The sequence below is a fragment of the Convolutriloba macropyga genome, chromosome 8 (assembly GCF_964194025.1).
Source record: "Convolutriloba macropyga chromosome 8, txConMacr16.3, whole genome shotgun sequence".
Lineage (NCBI taxonomy): Eukaryota > Metazoa > Xenacoelomorpha > Acoela > Convolutidae > Convolutriloba > Convolutriloba macropyga.
Genome location: NC_134475.1, coordinates 32,853,902 through 32,875,164, shown reverse-complemented (window position 1 = coordinate 32,875,164; position 21,263 = coordinate 32,853,902). Strand labels below are relative to the sequence as shown.

General features: G+C 36.4%; 1 protein-coding gene across 3 annotated transcripts in view; it reads right to left on the bottom strand.

Annotated features, from left to right (window-relative positions):
* Window positions 1–2,886: 2,886 nt before the first annotated feature.
* Window positions 2,887–21,263, bottom strand: part of LOC142344691 (uncharacterized) — a 173,034-nt gene continuing 154,657 nt past the window's right edge. For 2 of the 3 annotated variants that reach the window (XM_075396532.1, XM_075396533.1), the window contains exons 4-6: window positions 11,459–12,776; window positions 7,654–7,877; window positions 2,887–4,511 (exon numbers count right to left, since the gene is read on the bottom strand). In XM_075396532.1, coding sequence (XP_075252647.1) covers window positions 3,618–4,511; window positions 7,654–7,877; window positions 11,459–12,776 — 2,436 coding nt within the window. In that variant the 3' untranslated portion in view covers window positions 2,887–3,617. Of the gene's footprint in view, window positions 4,512–7,653; window positions 7,878–11,458; window positions 12,777–15,592; window positions 15,676–21,263 lie in introns of those variants that run through there. The other variant, XM_075396534.1, reaches the window with a different exon arrangement.

The window sequence follows — 21,263 nt, the reverse complement described above, 5'->3', positions numbered from 1 at the left end:
AAATTTGCAATCGATAAGCAAACAAAGTGCAGTCACAATTGACATCAGAACAATCGGTGCTCAAGAAGAAACAACAACACAAAATGTGGTTAGAAGACCAAGGGTTGTGGCCGCTAAAAGAACATTCATCCCCCAAGATTAAATTGAGAACAGCTATTTGGGAAGAGTTTGCCTCTTTTTTGCAGCGAATTGACAGCAAAAATTGACAAAATTTAGTCTGGGTCGACAATACATTTAAGCTGGATCGAATCGGCGAAAAACAAGACTTTTGGTATCTATTACTGTTTTAAATTTTTTAAGAACAGTCCCAGTCAGAACAAAGGAATTTTGCACTCAGTAAAACAACCCGACATGACAAAGAACAAAATTACCAGTTTTAACAGGTTAAAAAAGCTGTTAACATTAAAATTGTTCTAGGAAAATACAAAGTCAGCATCAAACTGCAGCAACAAGAGTTCTATAAACACAATAATCGAATACCCTAATTGAAACCAAAGTATGCTCCAGCTGAAAGAAACAAAACAGCTGAAAGATACCCAACGAACAGGAGGGACTGTGAATGCTGTCAAAAAATTCCAGAAACCATCAGACACAAAGAGCTATGGGTATGCACGACGCTAGTTGTTGAGACTATCGCCAATAATTTCCTCTAAAAATCATTAAGGAACGGATACAGACAAAGAAGACGAACTCTTACAGTTCACAAATTTTTTGGACAAAGCTATGTTTAACCGTTACTGCAATGTAGCGTTCTGATTTATGAAAATTCCCTTCTTGCAAGATTGTTCATTGATTGACCGAAAATAAAACATCCAACAAGATGAATTGTCAATAGAAGAAATAGGACAAAAGTGGGATTGCGATAATTAAAAAAGCGACACACCGATTGGGGTCTAAGATTCGATAAATGTTGAATCTCTTGGTCTTTCTTGATCCTTCCTTTGTAAACAAAGTTTTACAAACGAATAATTAGAAGTTAAAAAACATTTTGCCGAGTTTTTATACAACATCACATAGCTGACAACGAGGAGTTTTCGAAGCTCTTGCAATCAATTATCTAGCTGTTTTTGTATAAACCAGTCATGACATGACAATCAGTCATATTTTTTTGCGTGTTCCTTACTAAACTGTTCCTGGATACTTCGCAATTTGTGAGGCAACAGAACAACTATAAAAAAATTTCTTCTCAAAAATCTTTAAGGAATGGATCCAGACAAAGGAGACTCACAACTTTCTTGGACAAAGAAGGTTTTAGTTAAAACCAGTAGAAGGAAAACTTGAACGCGTTGAAAAGACTACAAATAGAGACCGGTTATTCTTGGTAAAATGGATTACATAACTTAATTAAAAGTGGAGCAGGCCCACAAGGACCGAAGACACATCGGCACAATTTGTGCTTGTCCGATCCCACCCGCGACAGGAGTTCATTATTATAGGACTTAAACGATTTCTTAGCAAAATATGCTTTTTTTAAGCAAAGATGGAGGGATTAGATTATGAACCCCTGGTCACCGACATCTTCAGTTTCAGATTCATAGACTAGGAGAAGCAATATCAATTTTTATGCGTTGGAGTGGTTTTTTCCGGATCCATTTGGTCTTTTTCCATTGATCACGAGAATCACAATGAGGATAAAAAATATGTATAATTTTTAACCTGTCTTGTAACCAGAGCTGTTCATCTGGAATTTCATCAGACCTTGAACACAGATAAATGCTTATTAGCCATCAGCAGATTTGAGGTCATTCTGAGTTGATCCTTCTTTACAAGGAACCGAATTCAACATCAGTGAGATAAATTTAAATTTCAGGGAAATCACAGTTGGCTGAGAACATATTAAGTCCAAATTACAGCAGCAAAACATTACATATAAACTGAATCATCCTCTTGTTCTTCATTTTATTGCGATTTGTGATAGGCTCATTCAGTTTGACAAAGGAATGTTGCTAATTATTTTAAGAAGCCAACAATTGAAAGCCAAAAACTGCAACCCGATGTATTAGAGACTGAAAGACTTCTCAACTCAAGAAAAATCAAGCATGTGGCAAAGCATAAGACAAAAAGAATAAAGAAGCAATAACTCCAGAATACTTTTTTAAGACGCCCCTGCGGTCTCTTAGCACCACTACCTTCAATAAATAAAAAAATAAATAAGAATTAGTTCTCGTACGCAAAAACGTTTTGGTCAGTTTTGAAAACTTTTGAAATATGAGTACACCTAAGAACTTAGAAGCCGCCGAAATGGGAGAAAGGAATCAGATGAATGAAGGGATTAAGATTTCGTCTTGTTATCACACGAGTTCGACCCCAAAGTTATATGTCCCATGGGACGAGTTCCAAAATGCAGCAATGGAACAGGCGGACAAGCACGATCGTTTCAGATAAAGACAATAGGAGTATTGAAGCGATCAGCAGCCAGATGATATAACGTTTAAATTTACAGAATAATCACCTCCGAATTCAGAAGTTCCGATTTGTAGGACAATTCATAAAAACACCTCCATGAAGCCAAAAGATTTTCAATTTTGTTAGAACTTTTGGCAGTCCTACAAATTTTGTGACATTACAGAACAGCAGCAAAAGATCATTGTGAACTTGATTTCAAAAATTTTATTTGTAAAATATAAAAAGAGTGTGCAGTTTTACCCTCATGCACTCGGCCCAGAGTGTTCAAGCACAAGCTTGATTTCCTATTTGTTGGATTTATAAATTCTGATGCCTTTCTGATTTTTATATTTGTGTTCTTGTATTTAGACAATTTTGCATTTAGCCAATTCGTTGTAATCTAGAATTCTTTTTTCAAGATGTAATAAACAACAATCATGGCTTCTTTCTTTGATTTTCAATAATTATTTCCGGCCTTTACCAGCTTGGAAGTCGATATCATTATAATTCTAATTTGAATTAATGTTAATTGGACATTAGCTTACAATAGTAGAAGTAATTATCAATTGGAAATCACTACGCTCTACTGCTCTATAACTGAAAGACTACAAATTACAAATTACACCACCGCTCACAACCATATTTCTACTTCTGTTTCGCAGAGAGAATTACCGATTGTATGGAGCAGTTGAATTGTTAATTTGGAAATAAAAGAGACAAATTTGGCAACCTGAGCTTGATAGTGGTTCAACACTGGGAGAGTTTTTTATGCCCTGGATGTTTGATGCTGGGGATTCCAAGTTATCCACTGTTATGCAAAGTGTCCCTTGAGATCCTTCGAAATTTGGTCTGGGATAAGTAAATTGACATTCATCCAGACGGTTTTCTGGGAAAAACATTTTTCAAGGAATTAATGTCGTTATTCAGCTGTAATCCCCGTTTCAAGAGACGTTTTTGAAATAGGTCATAAAAGCTGTTGTGTCTTTAACTGATGCATACATTGTTATTTTCTTGTCATGTGATACACGGACGTTCTTTCAAAGTTGTTCAGAAGTGACTCCCACTTGATCCTCGATGCGGGATGATTACTTGTTTAAATTTACCATTTCAAACCGCGAAATCGTGTTATGAAGTTTGAATCTGAATCTGAAAAGATGCCTTTCGGGGAAGGTCCTCTATTTCTAAGATGCGCATGGTCTTCTTTTATGACACTTGAGTTGTTCATATTTTGGTCAGCTTATGGCACACGCATTATGGCAACAGGTGGCATTATGATGGGGTCCATGGCCATACGGGCCCATTCCAGCACCCCCTCCATCGCCTGCACATTGTTTTAACTTGTCCCTTCTCTTCCCATGGCAGCAAAACCCGCCAGTACATGCTATGGAACCCAATGTTGTCAAATTGCTATTGTACTGTGCGATGCCCCCATTAGAGCACTGCTGGTTATTTGAAATATGAGTGTTGTGTAAATAAGCGTAGGAAAGCTTTGCAGCGCCACAGAATAAATCATCAACGTTTGTACTATCGCGAGCTGAGGTTTCAACGTATGGACAATGCCATTGTTTGGCCTGAGAGAGTGCCACACTTTGAGAGACCTCCCGGATGTCAGCAGGTGAGTCACATTTATTGCCCACCAATATGACAAGTTTCTCAGCGTTGGCTCTTCTTCGAAATTTGTGCTGTTTGTTCGAAAGATGAGATGAATTTCTACTGCTTGAGGTATCGTTGTGATTGTAACTATTTGCTTTACTGTGACTACTTCTTTGCGGATGATGTTGCTGGCATGAACAACTGCAGCTTTTCATCACTTGTTCGTGAACTCGATGTAAATATTGGAGTGATTGTCTGCTGGTGACTGAGAATACAAGTAAAATGACGTCAGAGTTGTTCATTGTCCTTCTTTGCATGAGTGGGAACTGTTGATGAGATCCGTTGGTGTCTGTGATTCGCACTATCACGCGACCTGTTCCTCGTTTGCCCCTCCTGCTGCTGTTTCGACTCGAGTGTCTGTCGTATGGGTTCTTCTGTTGAGGTACTGCAGTTGGGGTGGTCGTGGTTGCTGTTGTAGTTGTCGCTGAAGTTGATCCGGCAGTCTGATCATTAGAACTTGCCATCTGGACCTCCTAAAGGTTGCGATGTTGAGAAATACTTAAGTTTTTAAACGTTGGAAATTGTCAGTGTCGTCGTTTTTCTTACACAAAAACGGCTGACAAAGTTCCATGTGAGTTTTTTGTCGCTATCCTAAATTTTCATCAGTATTTAACATAAAGGAGAATCGGAAGTTGCTTTTTATCATACGGAAGCATCATTGTTGTCGTTTTAACATACGAACGTATCGGTATCGCCTTATTTGACGTTGCGGTTACATTATATCTATCTGTCAAAAACTTTCGACGCTATATCTAAAATGTTACAAATAAGATACCAAAGACTTCGCTGTGATTTATCAAATGAGAAAGGCGTTTAATTAAAAGTCAGTACAGTAATAACCGCGAGGTTGGTAATAGCGAGGTTGGTAATATTCTCATTGTGGTTTTTACAAAAGAAAAAATTGGATTAGACCGGAGAGTCACTTTTTCTATGCTTCTGAAGCTGATAGTCGTCTTCTAATGGTTAATAGACTTTTTGAATCGATTAATGGAGAGCGAAAGTTTTAAAAATTTGAAATTTTTAAGTCTTACCCAGGTTTTGCTGTAATTTTTGTTGTTTTATCGCTAGTTTCGTTGATAGACGGTTGAAGGTCACAAAGACTTGAGTGAACCGATATGTTATTTTCTTAACAAAACCAATTTATTTCTAGGGTTCTGACAATAGCATTCTGGAAAATGTTGTGGATTTTTTGAATTCAGTTAGTAAATTCTGTTCTTTATGATATCCGATCAATATTTTTTAATGAGAAGAACTGCGCTCTGTAATTAAGCATAGGTGAAAGTTTATTGTAATTTCAGTCAAAGCTTTTTGTTTTTAAGGCTCTGAATTTATGTTTTTGTGAAATTTAGTGATTTTGAATTTTGACCTTAACTAGTCAGTAATTAAAATTTGATTTTTTCCTTTCGACTTCTTTAATTATCTCAAAAATGACAGCCACAAGCTTTTTTCTTCTAGTGAGTTTGAACAATACTGTTTAGCAGTTTTAAATTTCCTAGGTAATTTTTTACATCGTTACTAGGTTTCAAAAAAAAACGATAATTTTCTTCCTCTTTCTTTTTTTTCTGTTTTCTTCGTTAATATTATCATTAACAGCAGTTCTGCCCAGTTTTCTCATTGAAACTTAATAGCCCGGTAATTTCTTTTTCGTAGCTTAGATTTTTGACTATGACATCATTGGCTTCTAAAAACTTTCAGTGAACATTTGAATCTGGCCAAAATTCGATGTTATTAATTGGGTTCTTGTTTTCCCAGTGTTTGTTGCTATAAGCATTTAGGAAACGAGGTTTATATTTTAAAATACTAAACTTGATTCAAATATTATTAACTTAACTTACGTTTCGTGGCTCAATTTGAAGTTACAGGCTCTTAAGTTTATACCAAGGATTTTCAAAAGATGTTGAGTTTCACAAAATTTCTGCTTTTTGTCAATTTTGTTAATTTTTCTACCTAAATTTTGGCAAAAATTGACCTTTTGCTAATTTGATGAAAATGGCTGTCAGATTGCCAGAAAATAGGCGCAATAGCTTTGAAGATGTGCAGTCTCAAAAAACAGTAAAAAAGACAGGCCAAAAAAATTCGTCTTTTCATTGAAGGCTGATATGTTATATTTTGATTAAAAAGCTGTATAAGTTTTTGCTGCCTCTATTAGCTGCTCTCTAATAATCTTCATTTAGATTTAGAGAGTGAGGTAATTCAAGTGTGACCAAAAATTTAATAACGCAAATGAACAAAAACTTGCTCCACTAACAGCGAAAAATGACGTCACGCACGCACTTCAATTGAATTTGCATGAATGCAGGAACAAAAAGTAGATTTGAAGAGGCTGTGACGTCATATATGATCGTAACAAAAATCGCGACGACGAAATAAAAAAAAACATAGCAGGACAAGTCCTGAAGTACAATTCAAAGAATTTTCATTGACTAAACAAAAAATAGACCTAGAATGAGCTATGGATGGCTTGGGAAAACTACTAAGAGAAAAATCTGACGCAAAAAATTGAAAAAACAGTTAAAAATCAAAGTGAAATTGCCGCATGTGAACAAAAAACCACAAGCGAGAAAGCGAATTTTTGTTCAAACTCCGTTATGTCACTCTACTTTAAAATTTGAGAGAAAAAATTTCACGCCGCAAAATCACTCGCTTTTTCGCTCCACTTCCTGTTTCGACGTGACCAAAAGCACTACTCCAATTTGACTTCAAAAATCATAAAAATGTGTGAGCAGATCTTAAAAAAAGGACAGCGCCCCAATACAATTCAAATTCTTTGAATTGTCAAAAACCAAGAGAAGACCAATAATAGCCCAAGCTATTGCTGTGCGGCTATTGAAAATAATTCAATTCGTTTGAGTAACATCATTTTATTTCAAAAATTAATTGAAACTTTCCTTAGTACAGGTGTGTTTCTGTTTATTTTTGACGTCTTTTGCTTTATATGTTTTGCTCACTGTCCTAGCCTGAGTTTACCGTAACATTGTTGGGATATTAGTTTTTTTAGATTTTAGTTTGGGACATCCGCGTTTATGTCTTTGTAATGAATTTTCTTTTTAGGTTGACCATACGATTATGCGTTAAGAAGTCACAGAGCTACGTTTTATTGATCTCTAACACTCTGCTGCGGAGCTTGTGTTCTTGACGTCATTTGTTGCCGCATGCTAGCGACAGTTATCTCCCTTTGAGACTATCGGGATTGAATCAGAAAAAAAACAATTTGACAGGCTATTTTCTCAATGTGGAAGAGTGTTCGAATGTTCTGTGCAGTTTAAGTTAGAATACACACTCTACCAAATTCGGATTTTAAACTGAAGTTTATTAAGCTTAACATTTAAACCATAAATTTATCACTCTAATGAGCTGGGACAACCTAATGTACTATGACTTACATAGTGTGTAAATCATTGAGCGAATGAATTTAAAATGCATTCGGAAGAATCAGTGAGTGAGGCAAGTTGGAACAGATCTCCACTATATAAAATTGGCTTTTTAAATCTCCACTTGATTTGTTAGATATCTAAAAGAAAAGATTTCCCTGAATCCCTACTACGAATGTGTAGTTCTGTAACTTTTTTGGGCGCATTGATGAAAGGTGGTGAACCCTGACGCCTTCTGATATACCTTCTGATATGTGTCTTCAATTGTGGGCAGATAGTGTGGTCTGAATTTGCGTCTGATGAATCGGAGGATGAGTGCTGATTTGCCCACTCCCCCGCACCCAAACACAGATACTCTAATCACCTCGTCATCCCCATCCTCTCCTCCCTCCTCCTCCCCCATTGTCTCCTTATTCTCCATATTCGGGGGTACTGTAGGCACAATGTCAGCGTCGAATGGTCGTAAGTCTGTAAAAATGACAATTGAAACACTTCGTTAAGTTCGAGTGATAAATATCCAGTTTGAGAGGTCGACCATAAGAAAAGAGTAACAACGTTGATGTGGTGGTAATTTCTCTGCTACCATAATTAAATGATCAAGACTACAAGTAAGTTGGACTCCAAGTCCTTTTAGACGTCGAACCACCGTCTTTTCATATCTATTCTATAGTATCGTCAACCACGGTCTTTTCTCAAATGGTCCTCTCAATTAGCGGAGCTATGGATAATTAACACGGGATAATATATGAAAGCACCAATAATATTGAGTAGATATTTCCAAAAAATAACATAGCTCCAATCTTCCAGAAAATAGCTACGACTAACTCTCGAGATTTTAAATCTTAGAGCAAAACCAAAATCAATTTTCCTACTAATTGTTTGATATCTTAACATAGTTCTAAGAAGTGCCCTCATACAGTCTTCAATTAAAGTCAGGCATAATCAGTTGACTTCAAGAAAACTCCAATTAAAGCACATCATTTAAAATTGTGAAAATAAAGCAGGCCATGTCTGAGGGAATAATTCACAAAAGAAAAAAGACAACTCTTGAAGTACAACCCTAAGAATTGAATTACTGATAAACTGAAAATCATTATCTTCCCAGCAACATAAAACTATGACAGTCAACAAAACACATGACCCTATATGCTCAAAAGCAAACAAAAAGTCATGAAAGCTATTTAAAAATTCATGTCTCCAAAAAATAGAGTTTCAAAAACATCCAGCTCACAATACAACAAATTTGTAAAATTCAATTGGAAAAAGCAAAAAAAGCAAAAACAGAAATTTGGCAAAAACCAGAATCTTTGTTTTAAAATTAGCGGCTTAAAAGTAAAAAGAAAATACAAAACTACGCACTAAATGATAAATTGGTTACGCCGCACTAGAAAGTAACTAGAAACGAAAAGAAACAGTTTAAAAGTTACAATAACCACCGCTATGAACTCAAGTCATTAATTCATTTATGCCTCATTGACCATGAAATTTGTCATTGATGGTACTAAATTATCAGAAAGCTTAAACACACCATAAAATGAGACAACCTCATTTACAACAAATACAACAAAGACAGTTAATAGTTTTCAGAATTAAATTTTGTCAATTAAGTCATGACAAAACAATTGTCTATGAACTCAAACAATCAAATCATTAATTAGATAAATGCATGCCTCGTTGTTGAAAGATGAGAATCGTCACTAAGAAGACTAAGTGATAAAAATAAAAAAAAAACAACAAAACTGTGCAAAACGGTGAACAGACAAAACAGTCCCAGACAAAACAGTCCCGGACAAAACAGTCCCAAATAGCAAAATATTCCCAGACAAAACAGTCCCAGACAAAATAGTCCCAGAAACCAGACAAAACAGTCCCAGACAAAATAGTCCCAAGGCCATTATAATAGCTCTCACACGTATGATTTAACAAGCGGATAATTTAATCCCATGTTCGGTTGTGATAGTTTCATATCAAGTCCCACGGGCCGCTGAGGCATGGCCATGGCCATTAAGTATGTTAAAACATGCGGGTAATAGCGACTGCTAATTTGTTGTCGGATTATTGAACGAACATTTCAAAGTACATTGGGTATAATGGCATTGGGTACATTTTAGTTGGGACTATTTTGTCTGGGACTGTTTTGTCTGGTTTCTTGGGACTATTTTGTCTGGGACTGTTTTGTCTGGGAAGATTTTGCAATTTGGGACTGTTTTGTCTGGGACTGTTTTGTCTGGGACTGTTTTGTCCGGACACGGTGCAAAACACCAAGAGTCGTTGATATTTTATGAAAACAAGTTGCAACAAAGAAGTTGAAACATTACATATAAATTGCGACTATCACATAGCTCTTATTACACTTCACTAATGTGCAAACGAGGCCAGTCATTGATGAGAATAAAAAAAGACGACAAAAACTACAGATCTCAGTAATATTTTAATTAAAAACAAACTGTGTCGAAACCATATATACAATTAACTGGGCTCTGATGAATTTGAAAAATTAACTAAGCATTACGTGAACACATGTACGACCTTAGTTAAGACATTAGACCGAACATTTATTCAAACACCAATTTCTCACTTCACTTTAAAAATGTTTTGAAGAAAACGTACGCTCCCAATTTACTCATTTTTTGCTCCCCTTGCTACTCCAGAGTGATTATAGTCACTACTCTAATTTGACCTCCGATTGATATGAAAAATTAAAAAAAAATATCTTAAAAATAATACAGTGCAACGATACAATCCAAATTTTTGTATCGTTGCACTGTCCAATAAAAACTGTCCAATAAAAATGTCCAATAAAAAACTGTCCAATAAAAATGAAAAACTGTCCAATAAAAATGAAAAATGACGCGACCGCATATAAATTCAGAAAAAAAAACATGGAAGAATGAACATAAACGTATTGTAAGCCAGCATAAGGTCAGATTAGTAACGTAAATCGTGTGAACCAAATTATTAAATGTACCAGGACAAGTCCTTAACTATAGTATGAAGAATTGAATGAAAATTGCGATGAATACAAGCGAGTTTCCTGAAATACGACAGAACCTAGGAGCCTACAAAATAATACTATTAAAAATAGAAGTGATCGATATAACAAATATAACATTCATACAAATTATTAACATATCGATAACTTCGAAACAAAGCATACCACTAAGTTCAAAACTTTCTCAAAAAGAAAAACCACTTGAAAATGTTGACTGATTTTGAAATCTTTACAGACAATAAAATGTGCCACATTAAAATGTTTAATGCATAATGTTTTTAGCACTTACTCTATTAAATGTTTGATAACTTAATGCACTAAGTTTTAATGAGCAGTATCTTCTTTCAATTGACTTTCAGCTGATCCATTCACCTGAAACTTTGTATTGTGTGAGAGAAGAAGACGTGAGCAAAGCAAAAAAACTAAGTGAAAATAAAACGCCCCAAAAAATCATTTGAGTAGATGACCGCAGCCATTGAAGAGACAGAATCAAAAACTTTGATAAAACTGTCAAGATAAAAATGGCCTCGTTGAAACATTCAAACAATTGCAACTATGCATCATTAGGGTATATGTGTAAATTTTAAATAGCATTTCTGAAACTCAGACTGAAACAAAACTTGTCCAAACAGTCATTTTGCTATTTTGAAAATAAACTTCATAAATGAACCACACTGTAATTTTTTAAAAAAAATGTTAAAATTTCACACTCAAAACTAGTTGCTTTTTTGCACCTTTTGCTCTTTCGATGACACTAAGGTATTCAATCAAAATTTGCCTTTGAATGACTTCAAAAATTATCAAAGTGTCAACAAGTCTTACCAAGAAACAGCCTTATTCTAAAAAAACAGGAGAAGCCTAAAGGTGGCTCCTAAATATTGTTATCGCAGCTAATAATGAACCAGATAATTCTAATGTCATATTAGATCTTTGAAATTTTTGTAATTAATTCTGGCTGTCTTTTAATTGCCATTGTATATACCAATGAGTTCTCTCAAAATCCTCACTACTACATCTATCTACAAGCTAAATTAAATGTTTATTTCTAAATGTGTACCCTCATGTTTATCAACAGGAGACACGTGTTCAATCAGGTGCTGATCACCAAAACACTTCCGAACCAGAGGCGAAAACTCGGTGGCAACTCCTCTGAGGTGGGGAAGAGGGTTGCCAGATGTCTGAGCTGCCGATGAGTCCACGGAACAGTTGAGAGACCTGGTCAACTGATCCGAAAGCGCCTCTTCTTCGTCTTGCTCGTCTGCTGTTCGACAGAATGGCTCAGTCGCACGATTAAAGATAGCACCAGCAGTATTTGAGTTGCCTGTTCTCGCCGTGTAGGAGGTTGTTGAGGTACTGAGTTGTTGATCAGGGTTCGCAAACGCTCCATTGGGATCCGACGACTTCCTGAAGTCGTGTGTTAGCTCGTAAAGTAAGTTATGAGCTGTGTTCGCTTGAATGCCATCATTCATATTTGTGGCTACTGTCAGATGTTCGTTTAGCCTAACAGCTGGGAACATGTTTAACTCAGCTTTGCTCAAGTTGCTCACCGGAGAATGTCGGAACGGAGAGCTGCTTCGGTGGCGATGTCGGTTTTGAGAGTTACGACTGTTTGATTGCCGTTGCCAATTGCTTATTGAATTAGTATTATTGGAAGTTGAGAGGTCTAAATTGTTTTGTAAGGCAGATCCGTTTGGAATAAGAGTGAAAATTTGGTGTTCATTTCGAGAACTTTTGGTGAGATGAAAATGATGATTGTTATAAGTAGAACTGACCGATCCCCTCTGGTTATTATTGCTGAAGTCTTGCTGTGTTTTTGGGCTCCAGAGGGGAGGGGGTGAAAGTGGAGGTTGAGTTTGTTTGTTCACTAATTGATTGCAATTGTTATTGTTTTCAGGTTGTCTTCTTCCGCGGCTTATTGGACTGATGTCTCTTCTGGTGATATCACCCATGTGAACAGAATTCGCAGGCTGCAAATAGTTTTGTGAATGCAAAGGCAGAGTGGGGGGTGGTCTAGGTGGCAGACCCCCGACTGTTTCGCCCAATTTATGGGCTAATTTATCCACCGGTTTGAATTCATTTCGGTTGATGATATTGTTCATGTTTGACGAGTTGAAAATGCTGTGAGAATTGTGATGAAATTTCTGATGATGAAATTGATGATGATGATGATTCTCATTGTTCATGTTGTTGTTTTTGTTCACTACGTGAGTATTGCTGTTTTTACTGTTATTGTTTGCGACAGTTTGAAACTGGTCAACTGACGTCACGTGATCAATTGTAGTCACCCCGCCCCCCGTTGCGCGCGAGCAAAAGGAAGTCATATCATCGCTATTTCTTGCACTCCTGTTGCGCTGAATACCGCTAACAGTAATTTGCTGAAACATCACACATTAGAGATAGTCAGTACTTTATATCACTAAAGAGTAGCGCGTGTTTGCAACAGAAAAGGGGACGACATTATAAAACAATAAAATTAATAAATTTTCTCCGAGTGGAATTTAATAAAAATTCCATCAGCGCTCAATTAAATTCCCACCACGCTAGCCTTTTTGGGCATGCAAGCTGTCTACTAGTGTCATTTAAGCACAAAAACAGTTCTTAGGAATTTAAGAAGCACATCCTAAAACCTGAGAGACTAAAAGTTTCAAGCTGGAAACGCTTCAACCAGACACAATGATGAGGAAAAAGCGAGTTCAAACAACAAAAAAATATCCAAACAAACTTAGCCCTTATGCAAAAGTGATATTCAAGCCCAAAACATGTGTACTCCAGTACTGTCGAAATTAGGCGTGTTGACAAAACTTATTAACCATAAAAATGTGTTTAAAAGTGTTAATGTTTTCCATTTTTGTCGTTATTATAAATTTCAAAGCTTGTTAATTGCTGTAAGTTCTGTTCCTCCAAAAAGTTCCTTTATATTATTAGTTTAAAATGTTCATTATACTAGTGGCGAATTATTGACTTGAGAGGTGAAGAATCATATAGACTTTTGATGTTCAGAGCGATCAAGTTGTCATTAAAAACTGAGCATGTCTTACAACCGAACGCTAAAGAAAAAGCCAAAGGTACAAATGGAAAATTAAATTGAACAAATTTTAATTTGGTGTAGTTGTGGTTGCCTAGAGATACTCAGAAACTAATCGCTTAAATCCAAGATTAGATTCCAAATTAGCAGATCTGTAGATCTCTCCTATTCTGTTTGTATTTCAAGAGTAAACCTTAACCAACATGGAGTGAGGTAAACAAAGTTCTGAGGGGTTGCCCACTCTGTGAAGTGCTATAAAATTTTCACAGCGACGACATTTAGAGAAACAAGAAATTGACGAATTCCATGCTCTCGGTTAACCTGCACAAAAAAGGCTCATCAGAAAAAATTCCTATTTTTACTAGCGCGTTTTTAGGAACCAAACTCATTTGGTGCCTTTCACCAAGAATTTGTTTTAAAAAGCATCATTTGAAACTCAAAATAAAATTATTTCAATATATATTTTTGCTGTCCCAGCTGAGTTTCTGCCCTTGCGCATCACAGAACTTGATGTAAAAATTTCAGCTAAAAACAGCAAAGGTAATTTTTTCTCTGGTTGATCATTTTGAAAATTGCCAGAAAAATTACCAATGGCACTCAATAAAAAAAAAACCTTATCTTTCAAGTGAATGAGCTGGACATTATTATCCACCAATACCACGATACCCTTTTTCTAAGACGACCTCCTGTATTAAAATCACAATTCAATAACTTCCCCGAGTTGACCCATCTCAAACACCACATAAAACAAATTAGGAGGCTCACGTGTTCTGTACAAGGCACAAAATGTTCCCACATTAGCGTTTGAAAGAATACCATATCAAATCAATACAACGAAAATGACGTTTCAGAAACGTTTGTTTTACCACCAAACATTGCTTCTATCAAGCTGCTACGAAAAAAGCTAAAGTTATTAAGAAGAAATTTAAAACAGAAACAACAAGGAAAAGTATTGAATTTTCAGAAGAACCAGAACACCCGAGAAACTTTTAATTACCAAAACTTAGCAGCACTTAAATTATTATAAATATAATCCAAAGTTTTCCTGAAACGTGTTGTACCTACACACGAACCATTTAAATTTGAGTTATTTTGCAATATTGACGTTATTTCGATTGAGCTTGAACAGTCTTCTTCTATAATACTTTGAGAAATTAAAGATTTTTCCAAACAAATCAAAAGTCAAATCCTTGCTTCTGATTTCAAATTTTTTGTACTCTCTAGATTGCTCAGCAAGAACGTTTTAGTCAACAACCTCGATAAATGTGGCTGAAGAAGCTACAGTAATTTAATAAAACGTTAACGCTTTGATGTTTTAAATAGATAATCGAAAACGAGCCAAAAATCATTACGAAACAGCAGTTCCTCGACACGTGTATTCAGTGAAACTGTTCTCATCTGAAAAGTTTCGTAGCCATTGTACTTTGTTTCAGATATGCCAGCGTCCGGGAACTGAAACAATTTATTTCTAGTAATTGTCATAATTTTTTTCCATTATGTGGCTTACAATATCAACGGGACCAAACTGTCTCGATTTCTCTCAAGGTTTTTCTTCCGACACGAATTAAATGGTGGTTTTGTAAAACAAATGATCTAAATAGTATGCAAATGTCAAAATGAATGTAAGCAGTTGCTAAAACGAGCGCCAAAAACACGTGAAACGAATCAATATGTTTGAGCAAATTGTAAACATTACAAAACTAGTCCTGGAAAACAATTCGAGCAGAGAAAAGCAACAAAAAAAACAATTCTCACTAACTGATTAAAATCATGACTAGGGACGTTTTCTGTAAACGGCACTCAAGGTTTAAGAAAAGTTTCCAGTTGCCAATCTCAAAAAAATTTCTTGCTTACTATTCTTAGTTCTTGAAGTAAATAATCAAAAAAAGTACACCAAAATGTCAGAAACAAATGTATTTTGTTTTAAAAAAACGAGAGTTGTCAGCAGGGTGTAGCGAAAGGATGAGCATACTGCTTGGACTAACTAAAAAAAAGTTTTTCCGCCCACTAAAAACGCCTCTTTTCTTAGTATTGTCGAATGGCGCTCCACACTTTTACCAGGAGTCTCCTCGCCAGTTTTAATCGTATACTCAGAGATTGGTACGGTTTGTCATACGGTATCGATAAATCATCATATATCCATAACCGTATTTAGTTCAGTTTTACCCATTTGAAGGGCAAGTGCTTGTGTTATTTGGTTTATTTTCAGTTCATCCAAATCTTCATCACTTCTTGTCTGTTCATGCAGTCTGTGCAGGAAACTGTCTGTTCAGCCTATAAACAAATCTTGCAGTTCCTTCCTGTCTTGTGATTATGTTATGAACAAAACTTTCATTTCCTAAATTGTACTTTAATTTAATCATTCTCTAATTTGCACTATTGAAAATCAATTCTAATTTAAATCTAGTAATCCGCTGTTCAATCGGACTCAGTCGAATAGAATAGCGCCAATCGCACGGCGATTGACCAAGTTGACAATTAGAAAATCTAATTGTAGTCATTGAATTGCCATTCGTGGCGCAACTGCCGAAATTGATTTGAAATATAAGCATTCGCGACTCGATTGGAGCAATCTGTCGTAATCGAGTATATGGCGCAGTCAGCAGCTGAATCAAAGAAGTCACCCCTTCATGTAGATGCATTTTGAGAGAAGCATTCTGCCACCCCTCCATTGACGTGGGATAAATGGACTCAACAGTGGAAGCTAGCATTGCTAGCAAAAGAGGGAATTCAACTAAACGATCCACCAACAGCAGTAACGCACCCACCCGAGCCAATTTACGAGGAACCAGTGGAAAATCGCACGCAAGCGACGGAAAGAGATAGAAAAATCCGTAACCAACAACTCAAGGTAAATGGGCAAAATCGTTGCACAAAAATTGAGGAAATAGGTATCTTATGCGGTGATAAACCTTAGGGGACCTGTAAGCAGAAGTCGATATCTTTGTTGTATTTGAGCATTGGAACGGAGGGATGACGTATCTTTAAAAGCAAACATACTCATTTTCAAATAGAAAAACAGTCATTTAAAGAACTATGGCAAGCAATGGAGGATTCCTTCACAAAAGTAAGAAACATAATTTACGACCGCTTTGTCTTCTACTCTTGTAAAGAACAGAAAGGTGAATCTGTTGAAAGTTTCTATGGTCGTTTAGTAGAACAAGCCGAGAACTGTAGTCTCGGATGTGAGGAAACTAGCCTAATTCGAGATGCTTTCATACTAAACATGATAGATCATGAAACACAAAAGGAGTTGTTAAAGGAAACAGTTGAAACATCGAAAGCGCTTGAAATAGCAATCCAGATGGAGATGGGGGCACAAAACCAGCAAAAGATTAATCAGAATTTGATGTCAACTACAAACTCGGTAAAGGTAGTCAACAATTACCAGACACGCAATAGCAACGCTAATGCTCAACAACTCAAACGAGATTTCACGCGATACCCAACTGTGCCCCAAAACTACCAATACAGCAGCATCTGTATGGATTGCGGCCCACGATGGAGCCAAAATCATCGACAAATCTGTCCCGCAAATAGCAAAAAGTGTAATAATTGTGGATTAATTGGCCACTTTGAGAGAAAATGTCGAAAGCCAAAACGATCACAGGGACAAACACATAAAGCTCCGCAAACAAACATCAATCAAATTGATATGTCTCTCGAATCCGTTAAGAATATAACTAGTTAATAGCAACTATACGATCAAGTATACGATTCGAATTATGACAGTGACTCTGACGACTACGTTGCGGCAACCTCGTATGATTCGGCAAATCAGCTCGAACCTCTAAACGTAAAAGTACAATTTGGAAAAGTAAAAGCAAACGCTATGATTGACTCTGGGAGCGCGGTTAGTTTCATACCGAAAACACTAGCAAATCAAATAATTCGAACTACACAATCTGCGAAAGGGATCATCAAGAAAGAAAAGCGGGATCTCAAAACATTTTCAAACGAACCGATTAAAGTTCTTGGACATATGGAGACAACAGTTGCATACAATAACTGGATTGATAGAGAAGCCATTCTGACAGTGGTGGAAGACGGTCACAAGATCATCATTGGAAGAGACCTTTTTCCAAGCCTTGGCCTCGCAGTGGTACAACAACAACAATCAGAGAACGGTAAATGTGTTAATAACATTAATAATCCCGCATACAAAATTAAAGAGACAATCGCGGCGCAATTTCCTTATTTAGTATCAAGAATTGGTCTGTCCAAAACACATGTAGTGAAATCAAAATTTCATCAAAAGTTCACAGCAAAGCATCAAAAAGGTCGGCGCGTTCCAATAAATCTACAACCTAGAGTCACGGCAGAATTAAAACGTTTACAGAATGAAGGTCGAATTGAAAAACTATCTGGTTGCTCTGACGAACATTTCATATCGCCGATCGTAATTACAGTAAAGCAAGATCAATCTATAAAACTGGCGTTAGATTCTAAAGTACTAAACAAAGCAATACACAAAAACAAATGTCAAATGCCCAACATTGACATGTTAATCGATACAATATCACAACACCTTATTAACACCCAAAATAGCCAACAGGCGTATTTCACCACGTTAGACTTAAATTATGCATATAGTCAATTAAAACTGCACCATGACACCGCAAAACACTGTAATTTCAACATTATCTGTGGGGAATCCACCGGCACTTATAGATTTAAAATTGGATTCTACGGTCTTACTGACATGCCGGCAGAATTTCAGAAAGCAATGGACTACACTTTAGTAGGTTTACAAAACACCTATTGCTTTTTAGACGACATCATAATCGTTAGTACCGGAACTGAAACAGACCATTTGGCATATGTTACAAAATGCTTAAAAAAGTTAGACAAAGATAAATTAAGAGTAAATCTCCAAAAATGCCATTTTGCAAAAATGGAAATTGAATGGTTAGGATATAAGTTTACACAAGCTGGAATAGCACCATTAGAAAGCAAAACCGCAGCAATATTAACAATACCACCACCAACGACACTCAAACGTCTCCGATCCTTTCTCGGGTAAGTACATTATATAGGTTTGTTCAAACCACACTTAGCACAGTTATGCCATCCACTTAGACCACTTCTCAAAAAATCCATAAAGTTTGTTTGGACGGAGGAACACACCTAACACTTTAATTTATTAAAAGAAAAAATTGCCAACAGCACAGAAAATAGCCATTACAATCCAAAATTCGATGTTCGAGTTAAGTGTGACGCCTAACGTTTTGGATTGGGTGCAGCACATACACCCGAAGGTTGGAAACCAAATAGCATTTGCGTCACGATTCCTCAACTCAACGGAAGAACGTTACAGTGTTAACGAACTTGAACTATTGGGAATAGTCTGGTCCATTGACTATTTCAAATACTACCTATATGAAAAAAGTTTACTGTAGTAACGGACCATCGAGCACTATTGTCTATTCTAAAAGAGCACAGATCGAACAAATCGTACAATAGTCGACTATCTAGATGGATAGATAGGTTACTTCCCTACAACTTCACAATTGAACACATGCTGGGAGCCAAAATGGGTTTAGTAGACTACATATCTAGAAACCCATTCGCAAGAGCTAAAAAATATCTACATATGACGAACACTTTGTAGTAGCGACAATATCTAAAATTTGCAACCCAATGAAAAATCTAATTAAAAATAAACAGAACGCATTACAAAAATTTAATAGCATATTAAAGTTACACTCGCCTTCATTTCATTTAAAACAGTCATTTGCACCGCAAATGCATACATCACTAAATACTAAATCACAAATTAGTACTAAACCACTTGCATCACAATTACTGCTTTCTCAAAAGAAAGTACCAATCGCGTCGCAATTAACACTTTCAAATTCAATAGCTAATCCGCATTTAACTCCTCCATCCGCATCGCAAATACATCTTAAAGTTAGAAAATCACAATTTGTACAAAATAACTGTAAAGTGAATAATTCACATTCCATCAACGAATTTGCTGCAAAAGAGGTGCAAATGTCAGACAGTAAATATTGTGAACACTCTGAACAACTATACCCAATAAAGCCAATTAATGGTATTAAGTCAAATAATCCACCTAAAATCGCTAAATTAAGCGCGAAAACACATTTTCCAAAGTATAAATACCACTCGCAAAAGAATCGCTCGTTTTTTGCCCAAAATAGATCCACAACTCACTTCACCTTGAATAATTCTATAAAACCGCTTCACGAAAGTAAGTCAGTCATCCATATCAACAAAATGCCAAAAACTAAAGCTACTCGATCGAAATCTACCCCAACGAAGGCAAGAGTAACATTCTCTGATACAACACCTTCTACATCCGGCACATATACCTCCTCTAACACCGAGACCCCATCAGGCAGCTTGATTGGGGAAGCAGACGACATCTACTTCACCGAAGCGCTAAATAAGATATTTAGCAAAAAACTTTTGGCTATACTAGCTGGGAAAGACGCTATTCTCAAGGAGGTGAGAGACTGCGTAATTCAAGACGAAGCCGACAGGCTTCGAGAAATAAGTCCCCACCTTTCCTCCTAATGGCGAGATCTTAGTGTAAAGCATTTCTGTGTCTGTCTTGACGAGCGAATAGCAATCCCGAAAGCTATAAAGGACGCAGTACTTGAGGACATACATTCGACACATCCCGGGAATTTTGCCATGCTTTCACTTGCGCAGAACATTTGGTGGCCGTATATCCATCGGGATATACTGGCAAAAGCCAGTGAGGGCAAAGCTTGCACGGAAATAGGTAAGAATCTTAAATCAGTGATTCCGCACCGCAAATGGGCACCTTTCCCAAAATGCGTCGAACCGAATGACGAAAAACAAATAGATTTTGGTGGACCAATATTTAATGAAAAAGGTATAGAACAATATTTTATTACGAGTGTAGATAGATACTCAAAATATCCCACAGCAGAAATCGTAAATGACGCCTCCGGTACAAATGTAATCAAATTTCTCAATAAATATTTATATAATCACGGAGTACCTAGAACAATTAGATTGGATCAAGCAAGATGTTTTACAGGAAAAAAGTTCAAAACATTCTGTATAGAAAATAACATTACACCTATATTTGCACCAGCAAACGACCATAGAGCAATTGGTCTAGTAGAACGTCTTATTCAAACAATTAAACGACAATTATATTGCATGAAAACACAACTAAACAAAAAATTTAACTTAGAACATTCACTATATGCAATCATAAAACGACTGAGAATTTCAAAACAAAAAACAATAGACATCACACCATTCGAAGCACACTTTGGTAGAAAATGTAATACAACTATTTCTAATATCACCACTAAACCTAACAACAAAAATTTAAATTATAATAAAGTAATCAAACATTATTTAGATGAAGACACGATACCAGGCCGTGCGTATTTAACGGAGGAACAATGGGCAGATACAGCCTTCTGTTCGGACACTGAGATCGAGAAAGTCATCTGTGCCGCAAATGCCCGCGCAAGAAAAAAAGAACAGAAAATGAAAGACGGAGAGCAACGATTGATCAAGTCAGAAGGAGTTTGCAGGCCAATTCCATGTTCGGAAAGAAGCAACCAAGTAAAATTAGCCAGAAAAATACACGAAAGCCAGCGACAAAAGAAGAACCTCGATGGACTTTATGAAGTGCTTGCTCCCGGACAAAAAGATCAAGAGAAATAGAAAACAGACTGATGACATTAGTGTGGTATCTTCAGGAAGATCTTGTATCTCTTCAGCTAGTAACGTGGAGCGCTCTAAAAATGAGAATTCCGAAGCGCAATCCCAAACATGACGAAGCTTTCATCAATAGAACTGACCTTACTCGAACACTATATTTCAA